We start from the raw sequence: 27,485 nt of genomic DNA on the forward strand, positions 1-27,485 counted from the left end.
GTACATATTTTAATGTGCACACTGTTACTCTCACTACTAAATCTCTACATATATACTGAGACGTTAATCTTGAATTAGGAAAGAGAAAAACTGATTAAAATAAAATTGGACTAAGTCCATGATTTTTATATTCATTAGATTCAAAATTTCTATGAGGAAATGTGCAGTGCAAATTGAATTATCTTCCTAACATCAGGGTGGAGAGGGACAAAAACAAAAACAAGCGAAATGGAAACAATGGTAAAATAAGGGTATCCATGCAGGGAGAGGTGTAAATAAGGCTTGCTATGGTTTTAGTTGATTAGGATTCAGTGTGCTGCTCCTGTGAAATAATCTTGATGTACTAGCTCACAGTCTCTTTTTTCTTTTCCAGTCCAAAGTGGGTTTCATCCACTTTTCATACAGCAACATTTCCCCAAATTTTACTTGTCAAAATAAATTTCCCAATGAAGGTAGTTTCATTAGTCTTCCTAAGTGTTTTAATTGCTTCTCTTAAGGCAAAATAGCACTTGTAAATGTTCAAAGAAGTGGGGAATGTGAGAGGCTAGCCATGTCTCTGCTAATAGGAATGAACTAGGTGAGATTGAGTAGTGAGGAAATTAAGTAGAAACATTGTGTCTCCACCTTGTCTTTTAATAAATTGAAATACTCCCACCATTTCTACTACATACCTTTCCATTTCCCTGCAGGCTCTCTCTGTCCCTCCACCTAGCCCCTACCCTGGGAGACTTTCCTCTTCGGGACCTCACCAATAATCTCCCTTTAGTCTTTAGGCTTCCATTTGGGTTTGGACAGTGGAAAAGCCCCAACAGGGAGCTGAGAAGAGTAAGGCCAGATGCCCTCAAGCTGTCAGTCTCCCTCTACCCTTTTCTAGGGTCCAGGAACTGCTTTCTCCCAATTTCCACTCAGCTCTGATGAGAGGAGCAACATATACTGATGAAGCAGTACATATTTTAATGTGCTTCTGGATACTGTACACTTCCTTATGGTTTTGATTTTCCAAATCTTGTCCACATCTCTATAAGTCTCTTCATCAAAATTTTCTCAAGTTATCTTGATGGTGCTCTTTACTATTATAATTTTTAATCTGGTTCTTCCAGTCTATTGATCCTGTATCTAAACATACCTAGTTTGTATCCCACATTGTGGTGCCAGCATCATCTCGTACCAAGACCTCTAACTCACCTCCCTACTCCCACTGATTATAAGTTCTAAATATTCCAAAGTTTTCTCATCACTGATAATAAATCCTTTTTGTCTCCAGGTCTCAGTTTGACCTTGGTTTCAGATTTTAAAAAAGGACATGATGTACAAATCATGAACAAGAGTGTTCAGCAATTCTTATCTAAGTCACTTGGCTATTCATCATTTCATAGAGCACAAAAGATTGAGGAAATTTCTTAGCTATAACCGTTTTTCATAATAGGGCTTTTCTCACGTTTAAATATTTTCATAGACACCCTTCCCAAATAACCTAATTACTACTATTTCCATTTTTACCTATCAGATTTTCTCTTCCCTTCTGTCAGAGTATTTTTCACAATCCCAAACATACTCTAAAGTGTTTTCAGCGAAGGGAAGTAGATATCTTATATTGTAAGAGCTTAGAATGACGTATCTTAGTAAAGTTTGCCACACTTTTGTCCAGGTAAGTCAATAAAAGCACTGATATGTCCAACAAACTGAGAAGCACTTCAGTAATTATCTCTTTGGTAAAAAAAAAATGTATTATTTTTATCACTGTTTTATCTAAACAGTGATAAAAGCTGAACATAGTGACCCAAGCTCATAATCCTAGCTGCTTGAAAAGCAGAAATCCAGGAATCACAGCTCAAGGTCAAGCTTTTCCTCCCCTCAAAAAGGTAATGAGTCTCCATCTCTGCCAATGGTTGGAAGTGTTGAGCCTGTCAGCCAGCAATATAGGAGAGCACACTTAGGAGGATCAGAGTCTAGGCTGGCCTAGATGTAAATCAAGAACCTATTGTAAAAAATAACCAACACATGAAAGGCTATTAGAGTGGCTCAGGTGGTAGAGAGTGGGCCCAACAAGTGAAGGCCCTGAGTTCTAACCTTAGTACTTAAAAAAAAAAAAAAAGAGTGATACAGAAAAAGGAGAGTCAGGAAATCCAGGTAGTAGATCCAGATTGTGCAGAGACCAAGAGGACACTGAGAATATATAAAATGTGGCGCATGACTGTGTGTGTGTGTGTGTGTGTGTGTGTGTGTGTGTGTGTGCACGCATGCATGCAGAGGGGATATGAGTGGGGTGAAATGAGGCTACTCGTGAGAGTCAGACTATACCCCTAAAAGGCTATATACTTTCCATTCTGCTCAGAGCCCCGTATTTATTTATCCTTTCAGGAAATATTTGTTGGATGTGTTCCATATTCCAGGCACAATTTAAACTTTTGAGGGAATTAACTGGAAACAGAATAGTTGAAAATTAGTTTGAGATTTTAAAAGAGGATAAATAGTGCTGAATTTTCATGTGGAAAGTAAAATGGGAAATGTAGAATGGGGGCTGTTGATTTTTGAGAGAATGGAGGAGGAAGGCCTCTGTAAGAATATATTATTTTCATTTTTCTGAAGTTAAAGGAAGTGGTATCTTGGGATGGGCATTCAGGGAGAAGGCACAGCAATCTAAGGTACTGAGGTACAATCTAAGGTACTGAAAAGGTCCATGTGGTCTGAACAGTAATGTAGGATGGGTTCATTTATAGGAGATGAGGTTCCTGGGTGAAATTTAGGGGCTTGTAAACATTTGAAAGTGTAGTGAATTTTCCACTGACTGACATGGAAAGCCCATTAGATTTTGACAAGAATGACAAACTGTATGGTTTTCTAATGTTCACAAGTATGAATACCAAAAAATCAGTACTATTTATGCACTTTGAACTTTCTTTTTCCATTCATGGCCTGGGACTTGAACTCATGGCCTGGACACTGTCCCTGAGCTTCTTTTTCTCAAGGCTAGCACTCTACCACTTGAGCCACTTCTGTTTGTTTATGTGATACTGAGGAATTGACCCAAGCCTGCATGCATGCTGGGCAAGCACTCTACCACTAAGCCACATTCCCAACCCTGCACTTTGAACTTTGTATGCTGAAAAAAATATCCCTTTCCCGATGTTCTCAAGCTCTGAGAAGTCATTTAGAATTGTGACCACCACATTTATGAAACTCTGCAATAAGAACCATGTGCAAATCTCTGAATGAGAGTTATAGTTCAGTACTAGGGAATCCCTGAGGTCCTTTTTAGCCTCAGTGTTTCCTTATAGTTGTAGATTTCCTATTCTCAAGAAATAGGCATGATCTACTGTGCATGGACTATGGAGCTTTGATCTAGATACTCGATGGGCCACTTGTAGCTTATCTGATTCCCCACTTAGCATTTCCCACAAATATCAGCATTTGTGGTAAGCAAAATTCTAAGATAGCCTGTATGTTTCTGACCTCTTTACCTTCATACCCTGTATAATGATCTCCCTTTGTGTCTAGACAAGATTCAAACATGATGAGTCAGTGGTCCCCCCATGTACCACCTGGGGAAACAGCTTCAGCTCCTGTCTGACAGCTTGAGTTCTTCATTGTCCTTTCTGCTTTTATTCCTGTTTCTTCATGTTTTCCTTCCTTCTTTTGTGTAGTTTCTCATTCTTAAGTTGAATGTTAACTTTCATTTTCTTTTTGATTGATAAACCTATTTATAGTTATAAGTTTACCTCTTAAGACCTGTATTCATCAGTATGTTTTCTTATATGAAGTTCTCAATGTGATTTCTATTAAATAGTCTGAAACTACAGCATCTGGATTTTTTTTGTTTGACCCAAGTTATTTAGCAGAATTTTCTTTCCTCAATGAGTAAGGTTTGTTTTTTAAATTTTTGTTTATATATTTGGAAATTATGGCCCATTTTTACCATGTTATGGTAAAATGTAATTGTACCATTACTACATTATAGAATTTACTGTTTTCCTTCATTACCAAATATGCAATTTGTTTTCATAAATATCCTATTGATTTCTAAGAGAAGATGTGTTTTCCATGAATGAGTACCATTTACCTACTAAATCCATTTTAAAATATGGTTTGTTTTTTTCTTGTTCTTGGTCTGTCATAGATGGTGATGTAAGTAAGCTGTTTGCTGAGAAAATTGGCTTTCTGTGATTCCTCTTTTATTTCTAACAATTCTTGTGTTATTTATGTCAGGACTATACTGTTTGTGTATATAAAGTTCTATTATTGTTATAGCTCCATTGTGGTTATCTGTATTGTATAAATATAAAGTGATACTCTAGTCCTTTTAGTCTTAAGCTTTGAAATTAATATTGCTGACTATATCCTTTTTGTTCAAATATTTTGTGTTTTTAGTTATTCCTTTGCTTTTAGCCTATTTCCCATTTCCAGTTGTGGGCTTGTAGTCTTTTTAAATATTTGATGTTGTAGATGATAGAATAGATAGAATATTATTATTTTCATTAATTTCCAAAGTATTAGTAAGAATAAGGTACTTTATGTATTGCTTCAAAGGATTCTGTAGTGCATTTATAGGTTCTATGTTTTCTTTGTTTCTGGGTTTTTTTCTTGAGAACTTGTCTTTTCTTGAGAACTTGTCTACAAGCTGGATTACAGCTATATACCAATACCCTGTAGCCCCATTCATTTTTAATGTTTGAATTTTATTTTTGTATGATTTTTCTGTATTTCTTTTATCTATTTTAATGGCACTAAGCTTTGATTCATGTTTTGAACTCCAGCCTTCCACTCATGCCCATCTTACTTCCATGGAGATGGACTCTCCTACTCTTAGCCTTCCATGTAGCTTGAGATGTCAGGCACTGTCAAAGCACTGGGGTGAGATGGGTATCTCATGCGCTTTGCTGCTTGGGCTGGCTTTGAATCAAGATCCTCCTGATTTTACCTCCTAATTAGCTAGGATTTTGATTACACCAACAGCACCTGATCTTTCTTTCTTTCTTTTAAAATGATGGGAATTTATTTTTGGTTTTTATCTTTTAGATTAACTTTACCTGTTGTATATTACTAGCATTTGAACACAATGGTGTTTTTGTTCTGTTTCTCCTGGTGCCCCTACCAGGGGCATCCATGAGATTGTTTACTGCAGCACCCATAAAAACCTGCTTTGAGTTCACACCAAACGTGTTAGGCATCTTGTTATTGAAGCTGCTTCTGAATTCTCTCAATATCTAATAAAAGGGATTCCCACCTCCATTTTCCAGAGTCTTCTGCAATTATTTTCTAAGATTTTTTTCCTCCTCAGAGACAGATGAGCTGATCTTTGGTAGCTCTGCTGAATCTCCTCTTCCTATATAAACTATAGCTCGTTTGCATTTCCAAAATGGTAATATATAAATGGCATCCTCTCTTAGTTTCCTGTGCTGATACAGATTTTGAATTAATATATACATCTTTGGTCATTTCCAAAGATCCACTAAGTGGTGGAGAAGGGGATGCCTTGTTCCATTACATGTCTATGTTTTATAGATGTCAGATCATCCTGCATTTAGAGAAAGAGACAATGAGAAAATTTATATTACATCCATAGATCTGGGACTTAGGAGCGATCTGTTAGAAGCATAACTCCAAAAGACTCTAACACAGGATGAAATTCTGTTACAGGAGTAGGAGTAACTGCTTAGAGCAGTGCATCCCAAAGCTTGGGGATTCACAAAATACATGGTGACTACATCCTACTCCTAGAAATTCAAATTTAGCATGCCAACAAGCATCTCCCAGAATCTATATTCTCTTTTTAAAGCTTCATTTGAATGCTTTCTAAGATTATTAAGTGAAGAACTCATAATAAAATGCTCTCATCATAGTCCTTTTATGTAAAGAATTTTATGTCTTTATGCGTTTAGTAATGGGGTCAAGATCATCAGCCAAGAGAGTGATGCAGGTTTTGAAAAGTCATTGTGAGGAAAGAGTGAGATGTTAATGAGGAAGTAGCAGAACAGAGAAGGAACAGAGAAGGTTGGACACCAATGCACATCCTTGTAGAACAGTCTTCTTGCTCAGAAATGGGAGTATAGATGTAAAGATGGCGGGCAGCTGGGTTAATAGAGTTGGGTGAAGCAATGGATAATGGCAGGAACACAAAAAGTTATACATATCTGCTGCTATCTTTTTTTTTTTTTTTTTTTTGGGTCCAGTTGTTGGGCCTGAACTCTGGGCCTGGGCGCTGTCCCTCAGCTCTTCAGCTCAAGGCTAGCGCTCTACCACTTGAGCCACAGTGCCACTTCCGGCTTTTTGCTTATGTGGTGCTGAGGAATCGAACCCAGGGCCTCATGCAGGCAAGGCAAGCACTCTACCACTGGGCCACCTTCCCAGCCCCTGTCTGCTGCTATCTTATGACACTCTGCCTTTTAAATGTTTCTTCTGGGCTGGGAAGGTGGCCCAGTGGTAGAGTGTTTGCCTCGCCTGCATGAGGCCCTGGGTTCAATTCCTCAGCACCACATAAATAGAAAAAGCTGGAAGTGGTGCTGTGGCTCAAGTGGTAGAGCGCTTACTTTGAGCTGAAGAGGTAAGGGACAGCGCCTAGGTCCAGAGTTCAAACCCCATGACCAACAAAAAAATAAAATAAAGTAAATGTTTCTTCTACTCTAACCTTTTCCAAATATAAGTGTTCCTAACCTGAAAATCTCCAATCCCTTAACCTGGACTGCAAGTGACATCATCCTCTTGCTATTAGCAATTAGAAAGTTAAGTAATTATTTTAAAATCACACATCTATTAAATGAAGATCAAGGTTTGAAATCAAGCCAGTCTGAGTATTTGTTTTTGTTTTTAAACCATAACTTATGGCCCCCTTGCAAGACATTGATATCCCTCTCCAACCTTGTTTAAAGAAGGATTTGTTGCCCCTAAAGCTAAGAATGCTATTAACAGATAGATAGACCTGAGCTCACAGATGCTCCAGGGATAGCTTCAGCAGCCCAGGGCTGCCCAACCCAAGGACACACCCCTTCCCATCTAGCCCAGACCCAAAAGATTGTTCAATGCAGAAGCATAAAGGCTGGAAGCTCTCTTTCTTGGACTGTTCTGAAGGGATATTGTAGCTCCACAGCTACCTGTAAGGCTATCATTTCCCTCTCTCAACCCTTCTCTCTTTCAGGCATGGATCCCTGGAACACTGCACATGCATAGTCATTATCTCAGAGTTTGTTTCTAGAGGAACCCAAACTGCAGAAACAAGAGGTAGAATTTCCTGCTGCAGAAGACATATTACTCCCTACAGTTCCCAGACACCCTCTCAGGAGAGAAGTGTTAGACCCAAAAGATGATGAGTGATGTTTACTGGTTTCTGGTCTTTCAGATTTCAAGTACATAGGGCAGAAGAAGGGGAGGTTAATCTGGAGCCAAATTAAGGACTATGATGTGGATTTCAAATAAAGCTCTCCAGCTGCTTAGTCTTTGCTTAACACTGCTAGTATTTTCCTCTAGTCATCCTTGCAAGAGGCTGGGTTTACAAATCCTAATCTTGAGTCTCAACCTTAACCAATCCACTGGCAAAGCCATTGACTGTAAAGTTGAAACTCACATATGATACACCATTGTATGACAAACTTAGTAGCAGAAAAGTAAAAACAAGAACATGACCCAGGCCAAAGAAAATGAATTTTACTGCTTTTATTTCAAGTTGATTTTTCCCATATGCTTTCTTAAAATAGTCAAAGTATGGCAGAAAGGAAATCAAGCCATTCATCAGGAAAACAGTTTTTTCTTGGTTTGTCAACACAATTAAGTATTAGATATACATACAAAAAACAAAAAAAATCATAACCTAAATACGTTAAAATTTCCAAGTTTCTCCACTCCACATCATAATTATTCTTTTAAGTTCATAGAATTATCTGTTGAAAGTAACTAAATATATGATATGTGATTCAGAATATATTTCTTAACTATTTTTTAATATTTTTTGAAAATTTGTAGCACTTAGTTTTTGATTAGACATCTTTTTATTTCATCTGTAGTATCCACTTAATTAGAAGGAAAAAATATGAACAGTAAGACCATGATAGAAATTTCAAAATGTTGAGTAGGGACAGGTGTTTATAAAGCTAAGAATAGATTATTTAATTGGAATATGTGTTGCTGTCTCACCTAGTTAATATACTTTGAGTCAGCAGCAAATTCAAGCTGTATGTTATCAGCCATCACACAGATCATTGTAAGTATATTATCTGTTACATTAAATAAACCTTCTTTGGGTAACTGCTTTAAACATTTTGTAGACTGAAGTCCTTCTTAAAGTTTTCAGTTATTGATTTTTAAATCTTCTTTGTAGGCATAAGCCTCTCAGGAGGCCAAGCGGAATCATGCCTCCTACCCAGTTGGTCTTTTCCTTTGATAGCTACCCTTGGTCACTGCATGAGACTGTCAATAAGCATTTATTCAGAACCTGCTGTGAGGCTAAGGCCTACACCAGGGCCTAACAGCAAACACCATTAGAAACAAAAGATTAAGTTTGCCTGGAGGAGCTTGGCACCAAATTGGTGTTTATCATGAGCATAAGTCTGCTTGGATTTGATTAATTTCTCTTTTTTTTTTTTATCTACAGCAATAACAATTTTTTTCCCTAGAACTAAGTAGCATTGGTTTTGATGCTTCCTTAGGCTGATAGGAAAAAAAAAAAACACCCTCATTATCTAATAATAATTTTTTTAAAAAACAGAAGTTATGTAGAATCTGTTAGACTAGTCTGCATATTCATAAATCAGATATACAGCACAAAGTAATGGAACATGCTTCTCAATTATTCATATGTTAAAATATATTCTCATCTTTCATATCTTAAGAATAAAATGTCAGAACATTTTTGTGATTTCCTCTAACCAGTAAAACAGGAGGGAGGTTCTTTGTGAGTATTTCCAACCAAGCCAGGTACAACAAGTCTGATATAGATCCTTTTCTTGCCACTGGAAGGCTCCTAATGATGGCACAAAAGAAAAAATAAAAACCAAAATGAAAATTACAGGAGGCAGTAACATCATTAGCATTTCTGAACTATTTAATTACCAGTGGCCTAAAATTTTTATCACACTCATGTAAAATGAGCACACAGAAATAATTTTGAATACAAATACCAAATATAGGCACTACTCAGATAACACAAATATCTATAAGCCAGAAAATTAGGCACAGGCATTGTAAAGACAAAATTAAAAAAATGTAAATTCTAACATTTCTTTAAATAGATAACTTTTAAACAACTGCTATCCACCTTCCCCTTTAGATATCTTTAGAAATGATATCTTTCCCCAGTAACTTAAAGCTTTTAAAGTGATAGAGAAACTTCAGAACCAACTGTTAGAACCCCTTCCACAGTTCAGGAGGACCTTATTCCTGAACTGCCTAAGAGTGATAGTCAAGACTCAGTTAATGATATAAATATGAAATAGTTGCTCTCTCTCAATTTTAGCTACCAGTCTTTTTGTTTTTGTTTTGCTTTGTTTTGTTTGAGTATGGTCTCATAATGTATCCCTGGCTGACCTTGACCTTGTGAACCTCCTGCCTCATTCTCCTGTGTGTTGGGATTATAGGGGTAAACCACCACACTCAGCCTTAGCTACCAGTCTTAATCAATACACATTAATGTTTCCAGTAGCCACTAACATGTATGAGACTTCTAATATTTATGGGACCAGAGTATAGAGTGTAACCATGGTGGCTTCTTTCCACACTGCAGGCAAGGAGCCCCATGTGTACCAGCTCAGGGACACTGACCCAGTAAAGATGTCTGTGGGTCTTGGTCTTGGAACTGTTGGTAAGGAATTCCACAGTTTCAGGCTTCTGGAATATGGTCCAGGAGTTCTGGTAGCCTAGGTTCTAGGTGGACATGGGCTCTTGTCCACTCTTGTGAGTGGGTCATACCTGACACAAAGCCTGTCCAGACCCTCTAAAACTCATGAGCCCCAAAGGGTCAGGGCCTCAGGATAACATTCATCTTCCTTCACTGGCTAAAATCCCACACCATCAAACATTTCTTTTCTTTATTAACTTTCCAAATGACGAGTCCTGAGCTTTTAAGTTAATAAACCCATTCATCCTAAATTTCCTTCTACGATTCTTTCTTAACAATAAGACTTACAGAACAATGAGGTTGGCAGCTCTTGAGTGTTCCTGTAAGAGTTCATTCAGTCGGACTTGACGATAACTCTGTGGACAACATTTAGATTTTGTAGAGTGTAGTTTTACCACAATTATGAATGAATATTCATGAATTATATGATTTAATTATGATGTATAATATATGAATATATTATGAATTATATTACTATATATATATTTTGCCAGTCCTAATGCTTGAACTCTGGGCCTTGGCACTGTCCCTGAGCTCTTTTTGCTCAAGGCTAGCACTCTACCACTAGTGCTTTAGTACCATCTACAGCTTTTTCTGTGATTTGAGATAAGAGTCTCATAGACTCCTGGCTGGACTGGCTCGAAACTGCGATCCTCAGATCTCAGCTTCCTGAGTAGCTTGTATTACAGGTATGAGGCACCATCTTTTTAAAAAATAATTTTCTATTGAGATTAAGTGATTACATAAATTTCACAAATTTTACAGTATTGTGAGATAGTGATACTTAAAGTCATAAACATTTTAACCTTCACAAGGCAAATTGCCATTATCATAGACTATAATGTTTGTGAATTCTATGAGCTTTGACAATACAACTATTTCTGCCACATCAGGTGATATGTCCATTTCTTTTGTTTAGTGTAAGCCATGAGCCATAAGCCACCATCTTATATACATACATACATATATATATATATGTATGTATATACGTATTTTTTTTTAAAGGAAAAGGCCATATAGGGCTGATCTCAAGTAAAAAGCCACAGGTAAAATCACTTGGAAATTATTTTGTAGTTGTTAGAGTAATATGTGATTTTATATTTCACTAGTTCAGAAACCGATGTTCAGATGTTTAATTTTCTCTACTAGATGATACACTTCTGTTGAAACTGGGAAGTTTATTACAAGTAGAATTCATGATTTCACTTCAGTATTGTTCTCACCAAATCTGAGAGACTTTCAATAATTCTCTTAATTTTTCCAAGCTCGCTTCCTAATATAGCTTATTCAGATTTTGTAGTTTAGAAGTTCTTGTGGTCCCTTTCCCTTAATGACTAAGTTAGATGTTGATTCCTTTAATTCTGAATCCCAACCCTTTTCTTTATCCACACTATGATCAATTTCATTTGACAGGGTTTTGCTCAGCACCTCATGCTGGCCTCAAACTCACTATCCTGCATCATTCCCTGAAGTACTAGGATTATAGGCATTAGCCACCAAGCCCCGCTCCTGCTAGACTCTCACAAAGCTCACTTTGTTCTGTCCATCTCACAACTTCCTGCTCATTGTTCCAAACACATCTTGAATTTCCTCAGATACTTTTGCTAGTTTTTCACAGCTATCTTCCTCACATTACTGTTTTTTTGTTGTTGCTATTATGTTAAATTGAGCGTCAATCTACCTTTCTCTACATTGCACATATAGTGGCTTACATTATTTAGATTAGTAAAAATAAAGTTTAAAAGAAGACTTCACAAAATGTTAACAATAACCTGTTTTTTAAAACTTTAAAAGTAACTTTATAGGAAAACTAAAAATGCAGTTTTTTAAAATCTTTGTATCAATGCAATGGAAAAGCCATTGAAACCTTAGAAAGCTTAGACCTTCAATAATGCAATTTGATAGTAGATATATTAATTTTTAATCTTTAAGTCCATCTTTTTGAGATGGCAAAGTAAAAATTAAGGAAGACAAGTTGTTACCTTTTCCTTAACTGTTTCCAGTTCTGCATCTGTAATTTTCCATGGAGTTTCCCTTTTTAATTTCTCAGCAGTAGTTAAATCCTTGCAGCTTTCATGGAGCCGATATGGTTCAATCATCTCTTCAAAGACTTTCCAGCTGAAATTGGAATTGTAAAGGAGGCGTCACAGTGGGAAACTAACTCATTATTTCATAGATACTCTTGGTGTGACTGGCTCTGTTGGCTGTGGAATCAGAGCTGAATGTCATGCAAATCTTTTAAGAATCATTTCTGCCAAGAGCTACAGTGAGTAAAACCACGGGTACAGTACTCCTTCCCTACCCAAGGAAGGGACTTAATGTGTTGAGTCCTTGTCAACCTAGGTATTAATGTACAAAAACATAGGTAGTGACTGTTCTGTAGATACATTTTCCGCATCATATAGTCCAAAACATGGGTATAATGTAGACATTTTAGCCCCCATACCACTTTCCATCTGCTTGAATAACTCTTTTGGGAGACATTCGTCCATGACTTGTAGGAGATGAACCAGGCTCATCGGAATGTGGGTGAGGTGTCTCTCACCTTTCATCCACATGGTAATGCCAAGAGGCTGTGGGCAGGTGAGAGGAAAGCAAGGGCTCCAGCAAGTATATTGATTCTAGAACGATTTGGATGTCCGCTGCAAATAATGCTGCCCTTGTCTTGATGTTTGATGTTGCTGTCAGATATTTCCAAATGACTATTATTCAGGTGCATGTTAAGGACAAAAATCAATAATGTTTTAATGCCTAAGAATCCAAGGCCATTTTAGAACACTTAAAAATAAATCATTGAAGGGAAATCTAGAAGTAGCGTCAGAGAGCTATATAACATTTTTTAAATTGCAGGAAAAGTCTCATTCTTGTCTTATATAAGAATCTCATAAGATTTATTTTTAAAACAATAGCACAAAATAAAGCTTGTAATTCATGGTAGAAGTTGTCTTTAGTATGCTGTTTTAAGATGATCTCAAGCATGAATAATTTTCTTTGGTTTTATATAACGTAGCTTACTTAGAATTTAGTAACTTTACAATGAATGATAATTAGACTCCATATGCTGTTAAGAAATTAAAATATGAAGTGATGAGCTTAATTATCTCATCAGTTGGCCTGATTTAGGATTTGCAGATAAAAGTGAAGAGATTACAAAGGAGTAAAATTGTGCCTGCCAGTGAGGCTTTGTTAAGGGACTGAAGAGATAGTTAATGCAATAGATTTCCATTGTATTGACTTAGAAAGGTAGATAGAGACAAGGAAGGAATAGGCCAGGGGTGCCCTATTATTCTTTCAGCCATGCAATACTTTCATTTGCTATAGAGAGCTGTGCAGTGGCCAGAGCTATGCAAAGGTCTAGAGAACCTGTTTTGTGTTGTTATTTTTCTCTCCAATTCTTCCTTTGTCATAGACTATAGAAGGGAGAGTGACAATTGCTTTTTGGAGCTAGTGAGATGATCTGAGTGAGAGTGCTCTGACATGTGGGTAGTACCTCAAAAAGGGGCGATATTCACTTCACACAACAGCAAGGAGATTGAGGTAGGAATGGAGAAGCTCTCAGATAGAGTTTAAGCTCTACTTGTACTTATTTTTGTCAAGGTGAGAGTCCTTTTGTACCTTACACTAGATCATTCCTGGTTAGAAAACAAAACCAAAAAAAATAGCTTCCTAAGAAATAGACGGTGGAGTAGAAGTTTGTACTTGTTTCAGCAACATCTACATTATACTTTTTCCTCATTGTAGTACGAGTGGAAACAACTCTGACCACACCATCAACCAACCCTAGTACAATTGTGTATTTTCGGACACAGCAATTGTCCAAGATGGGCAACTCAGGTAGGCTTGAACCAGAAGGTACCCAGTGTTATCTATATTGAACGCTATGAATTTCTCAGTGGCTTAGATCAGTGCATCCTGAATGGTGCTCAGGACTTGAATTCAATGTATGAGGGGAACAAAGATTCTCTCCTACTAAACATACATGAGTACATATGTAGTCCTGGATGCTGTTGGGAGTTACCTTGTTTTACAAGCCTAATCAACTTTAATTGATGACTATCCTGTAAAGTAGCATAGAATAAAATAAAAGTAGTCCTTTATTACAAAATTCGCTGTTTCTATGAAGGTTAACCTGAAAGCTGACTATATTTGTTTTGTTTTGTTATTTATAACAATAAATTACATCACTTAAGTCACTATGAGGTTTTGTTTTATTTGTAAGTGAAATGTGCTAAGTGATACCGTAAGTTATAATAGGATTGTCTTTACCCATTCTTATTATTTGAACTCTTACTCTTCCTAATCTACATTCATCTTTGATTTCTTCATTCTAGAGCACTCATCCCTGAATCCTAGCTAGATGATACTAAGCTAGCTCCAGGTTTATATTTTAGTTCTCATTACCTGATTTTTTTCCTGAAGTACTCTTTAATGGATTCTAAGCTAAGTAGCATATGCTATTAAATATGAACAAGAATTAATCATTTTTAAATTAGCAAATAGCTGACATATCTTCTTTATCTTTTCCTTGTAACAAAATTTAACTTTAAAAAGTTCCTCATGGTTCTTATAAAAATTTCCTCTTGATTGTAGTTTATCTTTGATTTCCATATAAAGATTGTTGTCTTTTTTTGCCCCATGAGTTTTAATTCAATCTACACAATAAAAATGGAATTTAACCACCAGAGTATTTCAGTTTCTTGTGAGTCGATTATTTTCTCATTAATTTTGCTTTTGTAGTGTCACTCTTACCCTACCATATTTATAGACAATGTTTCTATGACAAAATGCCTCTGTCAAGAGTTACTGACCTTTCCTGGATAGTTGAAAAATTTACTAAAGGCAATTTAAGAGCATTGAACATTAGCCTCCAACATGGGAATCAATGGCAAACTATTTTTTCACACTGTGTATCAAGAAATGACCAAGAAAGAATCATGTTGAGGAGATAGTTGTGGAGAATGAATAGATGAGAAGTGCCCAGCCAGCAAAGCCTGAAACAGGGCCAGTATTCTAGTTTCGAATCCTAAGCCCAGGGACTATATCATCCTAGGGAAAGAAATCTCTTTCTCTTAAATGTACCCATCCAGAGGAGTTGCCTTATACAAATTAATGCAAATTTAATGTCAAATTTGCTACCAAAGGTCATATATGAGATGTAAGAAGTGATTACCCTTTGTTCTAAAATAGGATAACTTTCAAATATTGGAAGAGTCTTTGTTAACATCACATATGTGACTGTTTTAAAAGTAATATGATACCAGTCATGGTAGAAGTCTGAAGAGAGAAGGAATGGCTTTTTCAGCACACCTTCTCCTGGAGAATGGCTTCTTTTACTTGAACTAGATACATTAGCTGCAAGAGTTCTTTTATATCCATAAGGATGATTCCCCCAGCCCCCAGACCTTCTTCACAACCTGCCACAGAGATAAACTACAGTAAGAAAAATTTGGCTACAAGAAATAGGTGGCAGATTCGTGTCCAGCATTGAGCCCGAGATTAGAGAAAACCCCAGATACGTAGAGGACATGGTGACTATAGTCTAGGCAACAGAAAAATGCCCAATCTGACAGCTGAGGAAGCGCTGGCTTGTCAGTAAATGGTACTTGGTAAGGAACTATTAAGAGTTTGCTGTATTATGAAAGAGATTGGGAGACTTAAGATGAGCCTGCTTTCTCACAATGTAAAGCAAAAGGTTGTTACCAGAGCTCTTTGTATGACAAACTAGTTCTTATCAGAATGGTAATTCCACTTACCAAGGAGAATTTTAAATACATTATTATTTTCCTTAAGGATTTGTAACTGTATAAATATAAGAATGTAAGTTATTAGAGGTATGTATAATACAAGGAAATACGTAGTATGACCAAGTTAAATTTGTCAAGTTCAGTTTCTTATCATAGTATAGGTGTTTTGCATTTTAACTAATCCATAGTTTTGGAGGAATCCTGAAAAGCCTCAAAGAACATGAAATTCAACTTTATCTGTTTAATGAGAATATATCATAAATCATAATATAATATCAAAATAACAAGTTCATACAGATAACAATAAATTAAGAAGAGTAAAGATAAGAAGAATTAAGTAATTACAGTTCCCCATGAATAGCCAGAGATAAGACAAATAGTGATAAAAGACCAGGAAAGAGGCCTAAGAGGATAGTAAGACCCGAACTATTCTGAAACCTTCATATGTTTCTATATGCTGACTCTTGAAGGTCTCATTCCATTCTAAATCAAGTGTATTAAATTGCATCTAAATGCAATGATAAATATGTCATTAAGACTATAAACAATGGAACACATTTATATTAAACTATAACTCTCCATAGGTCATTTAATTTATAATTAGCTCAATCATTCCAGACAATCTTCTGTACATTTGGAATCTCAAATATTATTGTTATGGACTGGCTGTGTTCCACTAAAATTTATCTATTGAAGCCTGAAGCATCAAAGTGATGATAGTTGAAGGTGAGGCCTAGGTTGAGGAAAAGGTTATGAGGGTGGAGCCCCTGTGATAGAATTAAAGATTAGAATTCTCTACCCATCATGTAAAGACAAGGAGATGGGGTAGCCATCTGTAAGCCCAAAAGAGGACCCTCAACAGATACAGAATCAACTAGCATCTTGATCATGGATTTCATAACCTCTGGAACTGTGAGAAGTATCTGTTGGTCAAGCTGCCCAGTGTGTAGTATTTTGTTAATGACTAAGCCAATAGCGGAACTGATACATTTCACAATTAAGAATAGTTAAAGCCAGGTACCAGTGGCTCACGCCTGTAATCCTAGCTACTCAGGGGGCTGAGAGCTGAGGATTGCGGTTCAAAGCCAGCCCAGGCAGGAAAGTCTGTGGAGACTCTCATCTCCAATGAACCACCAGAAAACCAGATGTGGTACTGTGGCTCAAGTGGTAGAGTACTAGCCTTAAGCTGAAGAGCTGAGGGACAGTGCCTACGCCTAGAGTTCAAGCCCCATGACCGACCAAAAAAAAAAAAAAAGCGTAGTTAAAATGATTTCATGTTTTGAAGACATTTAAATAATTATTTCAATATCGTTACTTTCTTTTCCTCCTTTTGGAGCCATTATATTATTTCTTTTGTGGGTTTCAGATGATTTTAGAGGGCCCCTCCAAATTTCATAAGCCCTAAATATTGAGGCCTAGTATTTAAAGGCTACAATAGCCCTGAAGAGTTGGTACTATCACTGGGCCAAGCTGTTTGATGTACAAACAGCTTCTCTTATTAGAGCCCTTCCTCTATCTAGGATGCCCCACTTCCTGACTGCTTTGGTCAGAATAGTCTCACCTTGTGCTTACTCTTGCCAACTTGGAGATCAAAAACAGGAGGGACATTTCTAAAATGCACACTAACCTGTGTTGCAGTAGTTTTCCTTATTATTCTTACCTTCACCAGGAAAGCTTTTCTTCCCATTAAAATGTGATTCATAGTTCAGTGTTATGATTATTTGAAGGCCTTCCTTTATATATCCTATTGAGAAGTCACTTCAGTAAATGCTTACCGTTCTTACCCTCTTGATAATCAACAAAAGAGAGTAAGAGTACCATGAATAATCAATGCATTTTGTTAAGTGTTTCTTACCTTTCTTTGTTTGGCTTAATGTTGATATCTCCAATGATATGGATGTCTGCAAATTTTATCCTAAATTTACTCAGAAGAGAAGCCATTCTGAAAATAGAAAAACATTTTATCCTTGTAAATATACCTATTTTCAATCAAAGGCTTTTTGTGTGTGTATGTATGTGTTTGAGTTAAGATATCGAAAGCAATCATGTCTTATTTTAGTTTATTTTTCAGACAGAGGCCTTTTGGTTTTTATTTTCAACACTTGTTGGACACTTTAAGCAAGAATCAAGCTATTCCAATGAAATCATTAAGAAACTCCTGTGGCCAGATATGGAGGTACCCAACTGTAATTCTAGCACTCCTGATGAGGGAGAATGATCTTAGATTTGAGGCTAGTCTAGTCTACATACCTAAACTATGTCTCAAGAAATAAATGGACAAACAAACAAACAAATGAATAAAAAAAGAAACTTAAACAGACACTAGAAATAGCAAACAACTTTGCATTCATCTTTCAGGGAAGATAATACACTCCCTTATGTGAAAGATAAGTCTTAATATTTACTGATACTTTCTTTTTTTATTGTGAAAATACTGAATTTACTGATACTTTCTTATAGCTATTATGTATTGTGTTGTATATTGTGTGATTTATATATTAGAATTTTTTCCTGAAAATTAATAATTTTGGTATAATTTCGAAACTACAGGAATGTTGTAGGAACAGTATTTTAAAACTCCTAGATTCATCAGTTGTTTACATTTTGCTCTATGTAATTTGTCATTCTCTTTATTTTTTATACCTGTTTATCAATGCACCTGCCTATTTACCTATATACATTATTCCCAGATATTACAATGAGATATTTTGTAAGAACAAGAATGTTCTATTATACAAAGAGAACGGGTTTTGAAAGTAAAAATTTTACACTGATGCCACAATATCATCTAATCTATCTTAAAGTTTTTCAGTTGTCTCAATATGGTCCTGGAGGCTTTAAGAAATATTAATTAGCTGAGCACCAGTGACTCATGCCTGTAATCTAGTTACTTGGGAGGATGAAAATGGGAGGATCATGGTTTGAGACCAGCCCATACAGAAAAGTTCTCAAGACCCCTTCTCAACTCATAGCTAGATATGTCGACATTCATCTATCATTCTGTCTTTATGGGAGGTTGAGATTGGGAAGATCATTATTGCAGGCCAACCTGAACAGGAAAGTCCATAAGTCTCTGTGACAACTGAAGAAGTAGGGCATTGTGATCAGCCATGATAGAAAGCCAAAAATCCCATGATAGAAAGCCAAATCACAGTTCAGGAACATGACTGGGCCGGAAATAAGACTGGGACAGAGCTCAGTGGTAAAGTACCTGCCTTGCAGGTAGGTGTATTTGCAGAATGTATTTGCATACTTATTAATACATGATGAAATATGTGTATCATAATTCCTCCTAAAAAGGGGAAACATGTGAAAAATTACTAAATAAAAATCTTGCCATTATTTTGTAGTTTCTGGAAGCTCAGGACTTTCTGGACTCAGGACTTTAGCATACATAAGGGACCAGGAGCTGATGACATGGTTCTTTAATTCTCTACTACAGACCATGCTCTTGGCATGTTCCTTATTCTCACCCTACATATCAGCTCTTAAAGGCTAAATCATGTAAAACGCACAGATTCCCTGTGGGACTTTCCCCCTTTTCAATTGGAAGTGTTCTCAATATCCACTTAAACCTGGCAGTAGGGCGGGGCTGGACCAAGGTGTAGGCTGTCTGTTTCGTAATTCTTTTCTATGTACTGTGCCAAGAAGACTCCCTTTAGGGCCTTCCTTTTACATATACATTTACTAGTCAAAGCTAAATAACCATTACATAAACTAATGACACTCTTAAGTTCCTTTTTAAAAACACTGTGGCAGGGGATAAGAAGACTTGAAGACAATAACTAGAATCATTTTGCAAATAATTTTTTTTTTCCTTCGGTCGTGGGGCTTGAACTCTGGGCCTGGGCATTGTCCCTCAGCTCTTCAGCTCAAGGCAAGCGCTCTACCACTTGAGCTACAGCGCCACTTCCGGTTTTCTGGTGGTTTATTGGAGATAGGAGTCTCACAGTCTCTCCTGCCCGGGCTGGCTTTGAACCGCTATCCTCAGATCTCAGCCTCCTGAGTAGCTAGGATTACAGGCGTGAGCCACCAGCACCCGGCTTCATTTTGCAAATAATTTACTGGCCAGAAAATCAGGTAAATATAAGGCCTGTCATGGTGCTTTTTGTCTTTAAATCTATTGTGTATCAAAGATGCTTAAAAAAATCTTAAAAATTAAAACTCTTAAAACGTTGAAGTGTCTTGTATATAAGTTTATCTATTTGAGGAGGGTAAAGGGTAGCACTGAAATAATGGGACAAAGGATAACAAATGCAGCAGTGATACTCTCCAGAGACGATGTAGAAAATGAACTGTACAACTTGTGGGGGTTGGGAGGGAAAAGCTGGGAGAAAATGAGGGAAGAGGTGACATGGTTCAAACACAAATGTACTTGTTACCTAACTTATGTAACTGTAATCTTTCTGTATATTAACCTTTAGAATAACAATAAAATTAAAAATTAAAAAAAGTTAAAGTAACCAGGTACCGGTGGCTGATGCCTGTAATCCTAACTACTCAGGAGGCTGAGACCTGAGGATAATGGTTCAAAGTTAGATGGGGCAGGAAAGTTCATAAGACTGTTACCTACACTTAATCACAAAATGCTAGACGTAGAGCTGTGGCTCAAGTGGTAGAATGCTAGCCTTGAGCAAACGAAGCTCAGGGGCAGTGCCCAAGCATAGAGTTCAAGCCCCAGGACTGGCAAAACAAACACACAACCAAACACTCAAAAGTGAGAAACATCTGAAATGACCAATCATATTCAAGGTAAACTACTTACGCAATTTTTTCTTCCTCAATGCGATTGATCTTCCCTCCAACATAGATTCTTAATTTGCAGTCTTTCCATTTTTTTCTGAGAGTCAAGATATAGGGGATAAGGAGTGTTAACCCTAAAATAAAGAATAAGTTATGATAGGAAGAATGAGTTAGCATTTCTCACTGAAAGTAAAAGAAGAGCTTTGTATTTGCATATTTATAGTAAAATCAATTTAAAACACGTAAATCAGAAGTGTTATTCTTTGGTACCATTTTCATATGTTTTCCCATTCAGTTTGTGGTTTTAACTCATCGACTGGAATCCTGTTCCCTAGTATATTATTCTGGAAGTTTTTACCTCCATCATCAAACAGCCACCAAACATCGATTGTTCCTTTTCCTTGTTTCTTTTTAAATTGAGCACTGGCTTCTACCAGTTTCTGGTTGAACTCCCCAACATGCATAGATTGGATGCTGTTAATGCTGCTGTCTGAAATGAAAGAGAAATATTTGTCTTTTGAGAATAGACGTAAAGAAAGTTTGTAATAGACAATAGAGAAAAGTCAGGATTTCCTGTTGTTGTTTTTTTTTATAACTAGCTAAGTAGGAAACTTCATTCTCCAAAAAGTAGAAATAAAAATCAAATCTCACTGTAATTTAGATCACTTTGAGTAGCCAAATAAACATTTGGTATGGGTTTTATGATTACAGGTCTCATTATAAAGCAGTGAGTTATTTTCATATTCTCCGTATTCTTATCTTAGAGCAGAATTATTAGACATGTAACCATGCTAAATAATTTGATACATGACCTAAAATATCTTCCTAAAATTCAAATATAAGTCACCTAAATACTATTTCAGATTTACTTGATAGTAAAACATTGTGGTGGTTGGGTTTTTTTAGAGATAAGCAATAGAATTTTTTCATTGGGAGAATTTATTCATTGGGAATTTACTCATTTGAGCCCCACTTTGGTATAAGTTCCACAACTGGTGTAAGGTCTGAATTTTAGTTTGCCAGGAGCCATGGTGTGCCTTGAACTCTCTGTTTGTTTTCACAGTTGGCCTGGCTCACTGTGATGTTTTCCTTTCAAGGAGTCTTGTGAAACTAAGATAAAATCACTGCAGCTACTTTTAAATGTTCACATATGAGATGAAAAAGGGAAAGAAACATCCAGAGAAACAGTATCTGTAGTTGCATAATAATTAAAACTGCATAAAAGCCATAAAACTTTTAATATAATTTTCGCCCCAACAAGAAAACCACAAGTGTTCTAGGAAATCAGTTGTTAAGCAGTATCCTTGTTTCTATTTGTCAGTAGACGTTCCTTTGCTTCCTGTGTAATATTATTTCTCATTTCCTTGCCTTTGAAAGCTATGACTTCATGACTCCATTTCAAAGAGGTGGTGTCAGTGTAGTGCTTAGTATAGAAGTGACAGCCTCTTCACAACTCCTGCTCTGATCTAAGAGGTTCTGAAGCTGCTTTGTTCTGTCTCATTCTGTTTCCTTGTTTGGGGCTTGTCAGTTTTGAAGCAATTATCTCACATTGTTTCTATATCCCTAAGACTGGTGAGAGGCAAAGTAAACTTATTTGTCTAATGGACCAAACTCTGCCCTCACTTACATGCAAATGGAAGGATCTGGGGGGAGTCATTATTTGTGCCTGAAGTCAGACTCAAGGTTTGATCTAGAGTTCAAAAGAGTTGTCGCCCACCTAAATAAAGCCCAGAATCGTGAATGTGCTCATGTTAGAGCTGCGTTTGAACTTTTAGGTATTAAAAGCTATGGATGGCATTATTATTTTTTGTGAACACTGAGATATGTTGACTTTTAGAGGAGCACATTGGCTTTTTTTTTTTTGTTTTGTCTTTGTGAAAAACAAGTATTGTGATGTAGAAACAAGCTTGCTCCTTTCATTAAGGAGGACATCAATGCTGCCTCCTCCCCTTTAGAAAGGCACAGTATAGAGCTATGATTTCTGAATTTCCACTGCAAGGCATAGTATAGAGCTATGATTTCTGAATTTCCACCGCTTTTCTAGATGGTATTATGGAACACAACACCTATGATATCTAAATAAACCAAATGCTTGCAAAGGAAATAATATAGCACTCAATATTCAAAAGGATCTTTTTACTTTTTTTTTTTTTTGTCGGTTGTGGGGCTTGAACTCTGGGCCTGGGCCCTGTCCCTCAGCTCTTCACTTCAAGGCTAGCACTCTACCACTTGAGCCACAGCGTCACTTTGGGCTTTTGCTGCTTATGTGCTGCTGAGGAATCGAACCCAGGGCCTCATGCATGTAAGGCAAGCGCTTTACCACTGAGCCACCTTCCCAGCCCCTTGTTACTAATTTTTACATCCTGAAAGTCCTGATAAACCTCCAACTTCAGATTTGAACACAGTATTTTCAAGGAACATGTCATTTTAAGGTTGGTAATAAATAGTAAACTCTCTCATCCCAAAGATGAGAAACTGGAGAAAGCCTCTAGGATTTTTAAGTGAGATGATTATTAGCATTTCCCATCATTGTAAGTATATACAATTATGTGACTGGTAAAATTTCGCCCCGAGTTGTTTATCGTAGAAGGAGAAGCAAAAATAAGTAAATCATTTACAGAGTCGGATATGGCCTCTTAGAAGGGTTGTCTACTGTCAACTAGACCTGAAGGTGCCAAATTTCAACTTGGATCCTGCTCTGTGGAGACCCTCTCAGAAAATGGTCTTTCCATTTGAGAACTTTTTTTTAATGTGAAGACATGCACATTAACATTTCTACCAGCAGAGGTCACTGTGGGTCTCATTAAAGACAGACCTGCCTAAAATATTTTAGAAAGAAGGCAATTTTCTAAAACAGATATTTGAATTATGTACCTACTTAAAAAACTTACAACAAACTCCCTCGTACTTTGGTCCTCTGTTCCTGGAATGTAGCAACAGACATTCAGAGATAACTCAATCATTTGGTCAAAATCTACAGGTAGTAATGGTATAAATGCAGTTCTAAGCCAAGCATTCTTTTATTATTTATTATTTTAAATTATTATTTATTACACAATAAAGATGTCTTTTCTGAAATTAGGGTTCTAGCTAGATCCTCTATTCACAACTTAATGAAGCTGATAAACAGTACTTGTGCCCATAGTTCTTGAAATGTTTTCAGTCTCTAGACTCAGTTCCCCCAGTTTCTTAGATACAAGACTCTATAGAGATGCTCAAATAATGGCTCATCTTGAAATCTTGCTTGTAAAATTAAAAAAAAAACTTACCTTTCTTAGGAGTTGGCTTAGTAATGTTTAACTTGCCAGCTTTTTTAAACAAGCCTCGGATGCCTGCACTTCCTTCTGCACATTCATTGTCCTTAATGGTGGCTTCCAAGGCCAATCTCTCTTGTTCCAGTTTCTCTAATTCATCTGATGAAAGAAGACAAAACCAATGTCTTAACTCAGAGGAACAAGTTTCTAGGAACAATCTCACAAACTTAGTATTTAAAGTGACATATATGCACTAAAATTATGTATCATGATTTTTCCTAAGTGATAAAAATGACATGTTTCAGTAAATTGTATTCAGAAAGTAATAACACACTCAGAAAAAAATAGCTCTAAGTGTTCTAATGCACAGTCACTGGGTTTTTATTAGTGAGGGAAAGAGACAGTATTTGGTGCCTACTCTATTTACTACTATCCCAAAACAAACAAAGAAATAAACCCATCCACTGAGTACTAGATCTTATACACTATAAACTAGTGATGTGCTGATCTAAGTTACTGGGACAAATGTTTACAATAGTAAGTGATAAGATGGAAGTACATTGGCTAGATCCTAGATATCAGTGAAAATTAAAGACAACCTGATCTTACAATAAATGTCTATGAGCTCTGGATGCAAATTGCAGTGAAAAACAAAATCCATTGCAGATTACTTCTATTTGGAAAAAAAAACCAAACTTATGTAGTGGGTGATCAAAGTCAAAGAAATAAAAGCTGAGGTTTCTATGTTATGTCAGAGTTTACATTGCTAAAAAGGCTGTCATGATACTGGTGTCTGAAACAAGAGTCAAGATATACAACATTTCTTGCCCAAGGTTTAGGACCATTATCTCAGCTTTGATGGCATCTGGCTGCCCTTTATCTCTTTTGGATTCTGATTGTGATAGGAAAAGAAAAAAAAAATCCCTCCAAGCTGCTATGTAATATCTTAGATCCCTCTTTGATCTCAACCTGCCTAGGATGAGGGCAAATAAGATTTTGAAAGCAGTCATGTGACAGTTGCTCAACTGATGAGCCTTCTTTCACTAGGCAAGGTGGCACTTTTGTCAGATCTCTTCATCTTATTGCCTGCTGAGAAAAGAGCCTTAGAAAATGAGCAGTACTCCAATGGAGAGGGACAGAAGATCCAGGTTCAGTGTTACAAAACACTGGTAGGACTTCTGTAAATGTCAGCTCTGGGAGCCTGTTGCCTTCTCTATCTATCTGTGAAGCGAAGCTATACAAACTCTCGATTTATCAATTATGTACTAACTAAATCTGTCAGGACAGACACATCCCTAGACGATGCTGTTATTCAGCTACACAGAATTGTCTGGCCCCTTCCCAGGTCTTAGCAATTAATCTTTTGCCAGTGGCATGAGATTTAAGGTCAAATCGCCCATGTGATTTCCCCAAAGCCTCAAAGGGTCTCAAGATCAGCAGCTAGAGAAAATCTGGAAAATTAGACTGATGGTATTAAAGCTCAGACAGGAGTAGCTAGCTTATCCCTGATGTTGAAAGGTGAAGACAAGTTGCATTTCAGTGGGAGCCATGGCCTATTATAGCTCTGCAGCTGGCTTGATGTGACATTAGGCAAGTCCTTTACTCTTTCTATGCCTCAGATTTCCTGCCTGTGAAAGAGAAAATCGCAACTCTCTCCTTCTAGCCTTGAAGAATGAATAAACGTTTTTGTTTGTTTTGAATGCTTTAAAGCCCCTTGAAGAACAGAGCAATGACTACATTCTATGCTCAGGATTTGGAGAAGCCTAGGACTTGTTTTAGTTGTCTTTGTATTACACATTCTTTGGGTACCAGGGACTGTGGGTTTTTTATTCCTTTCCAAACAATTTAGAGACACTATTGCCATTTTGCAAGTGAATCAACCTAGGCTCAGTAATGTGTCTGAACCTTTATCACCTAGCAAGTTACAGGGCTTAAATACAAAGAGAGTTGATTGACTCTAAATCCCGTATGCTTCCCACCACAAAGACTTAACTTGTGGTTAATTATTATAGCTGTTTCATTAGGCTCTATCTCTTCCTCATGAAATGAATTGAAATACAGTCACAGAGTGTGATGCCAGCTAATTCTCCTGTATGATGGTCCATCAAACGTGTCATTTTAAAGAGGGGGGGATATGTTTCTGCTTCAGACTTTGTCATTGCTATGGGTGACAGCATTCTAGCTATTATCTAGCCTTTTGGGTCATTGCAAGGGGACGTGCGCGCGTGCGTGTGTGTGTGTGTGTGTGTGTGTGTGTGTGTGTGTGCGTGTGTATGTGTATGCATCCACATTCTCTCTTTACAGTCCTCTTGAAGGTAGTTATTTGAGAGCTTTTTTGGGGGGGATAATCTGTAAAGTCTGCCATGGGGAGGGGGTTTGTCTCTCTTCATTTTTTGTGGCAGGCTCCAGCACACACTGTGATCAACCACTAATTGCCATGTTCTTTGTCCTCTAGGTTGGACAAAGAAAGGAAAAAGACAAGTCCTCCTGTAATGGAGTCAGCTGGCTGAGCAAACTGGGAGCTCATCCAACAGTTTACTTGAAGGTACAACCACAGACCATCCAAGACAGGGCAAACTGCAAAAATCCAGGCCTCAGAACCAAATCAAATTTTGTTTGCATGCTTCAGATTCGGCAGGGCCCTCAAATATCATTGAGCCAGAGGCTCACAGGCAGAATCTATTCTAAAATCTAAAATCTTGTGTTACTCTCCCGGATATTCAGATCCATACAAATGTGAATCCCACTTGCAAAGTAGTTTTTCAAGTTCTTATTAGAGTTAATTCTTATTCACTTTGTTGGTGATCTAAAGCTTCCTTTTGTGCACCTCTCTCCTTTTTGCATTTCAGTTGCTAAACAGAATTGATGTTTTGATGCTCTTCTGACTTAGATATCTTTAGTCCTGCATACTACTGTTTTTGTGGGAAGTCAAAAGTTTGTTTTAACATGAACATTGGCCAGGTGACTGGCAAAAATATATCTTTAGTCATAGGGAAGTGAGCCAAGGGAATTGAAATGGGTAAGTATTAATCTATTTCCATGAAGGCAGCTATGAAGATTATTTATTGCATGACTATAACCACCACCAAAACCATTATCACTACTTCTCCTTTAATATTCACATACTGTAAGAGCCCTTTCCACATCCTATCTCATAGGATACTCATACTGTGATTTTGATGAGCTGGGATTAGCCCCTATTTTGCTGAAAAGGAAACTTAGTTTTGGAAAGTTCAAGGTTACACAGCTACTAACCTTAATCTACTGATACCAATTATAGTGTTCAGCACTGTTTACCCTTCTTTTTTGTATTATGCCTTCACTATCTGCACTTCTCTCTTTTCAAGATTTGAAGAGAATCTCTGAGGTCATAATGGTAGAAGAAAAGGCTGACACTTTCAGACTGCCACAGTGGGCATGGGTTTCTCGCCAATTTCTTCCCATATAGCCCATGAAATTCTTCTGGTGAGAACAAGAAATGTCTCCTGAACCATATCTTCATGCAGATGCACAAAGTGCATATGTAACATCAGTTACATATGTCCAAATTCTTTATACATTGATTGCTTGGTAACCAACTGGAGTCACTGTATTTTGGGAATTCGATTTAGTTGTCAAAATTGCCTCAAATGTCCTAGCCTGTCCTTTTTTTTCCTCTTTTCTCTTTTTTAAAAAGACATCTTTTAGAAATAGGCAGGAGTCTACACATCACCATCTGCTTTGAATCTTAAGGGTAGAGAACAGTCAAATATCTGACAGCATAAGGGAAAGCAGGGAAACCTTCTGGGGAATCACATCCCCTCCTATTTTACAGCATCCCTTTTCTTTCTTAATTATTAAATTATGATTCATTCCTTGGTCACTCAACTCAAAGCCCATAAATGCTCCTATGAATCAATATGCCAACCCCCAGGTGAAATC

At 37.0% G+C, this 27,485-nt stretch overlaps 1 protein-coding gene and 1 long non-coding RNA gene across 7 annotated transcripts in view; one reads left to right on the forward strand and one right to left on the reverse strand.

Moving 5' to 3' along the window:
* Positions 1-27,485, forward strand: part of LOC138830175 (uncharacterized) — a 60,602-nt gene that overhangs the window by 5,544 nt on the left and 27,573 nt on the right. Inside the window, exons 2-3 of one of the 2 annotated variants that reach the window (XR_011372897.1) lie at positions 13,565-13,657; positions 26,020-26,109. This is a non-coding gene — a long non-coding RNA (uncharacterized lncRNA). The remainder of the gene's footprint in view (positions 1-13,564; positions 13,658-26,019; positions 26,110-27,485) is intronic. The other variant, XR_011372896.1, reaches the window with a different exon arrangement.
* The window catches only part of Slc12a1 (solute carrier family 12 member 1), an 84,032-nt gene continuing 64,179 nt past the window's right edge, over positions 7,633-27,485 (reverse strand). For all 5 annotated transcript variants that reach the window (XM_070026613.1, XM_070026611.1, XM_070026610.1 and 2 more), the window contains 7 exons: positions 23,580-23,723; positions 20,669-20,800; positions 20,333-20,444; positions 17,423-17,509; positions 11,806-11,941; positions 10,112-10,179; positions 7,633-8,950 (listed from right to left, as the gene is read on the reverse strand). In XM_070026613.1, the coding sequence (XP_069882714.1) occupies positions 8,815-8,950; positions 10,112-10,179; positions 11,806-11,941; positions 17,423-17,509; positions 20,333-20,444; positions 20,669-20,800; positions 23,580-23,723 (815 nt within the window). In that variant the 3' untranslated portion in view covers positions 7,633-8,814. The remainder of the gene's footprint in view (positions 8,951-10,111; positions 10,180-11,805; positions 11,942-17,422; positions 17,510-20,332; positions 20,445-20,668; positions 20,801-23,579; positions 23,724-27,485) is intronic.

Source organism: Dipodomys merriami, unplaced genomic scaffold (assembly GCF_024711535.1).
Source record: "Dipodomys merriami isolate MVZ:Mamm:240054 unplaced genomic scaffold, mDipMer1.0.p SCAF_185, whole genome shotgun sequence".
Lineage (NCBI taxonomy): Eukaryota > Metazoa > Chordata > Mammalia > Rodentia > Heteromyidae > Dipodomys > Dipodomys merriami.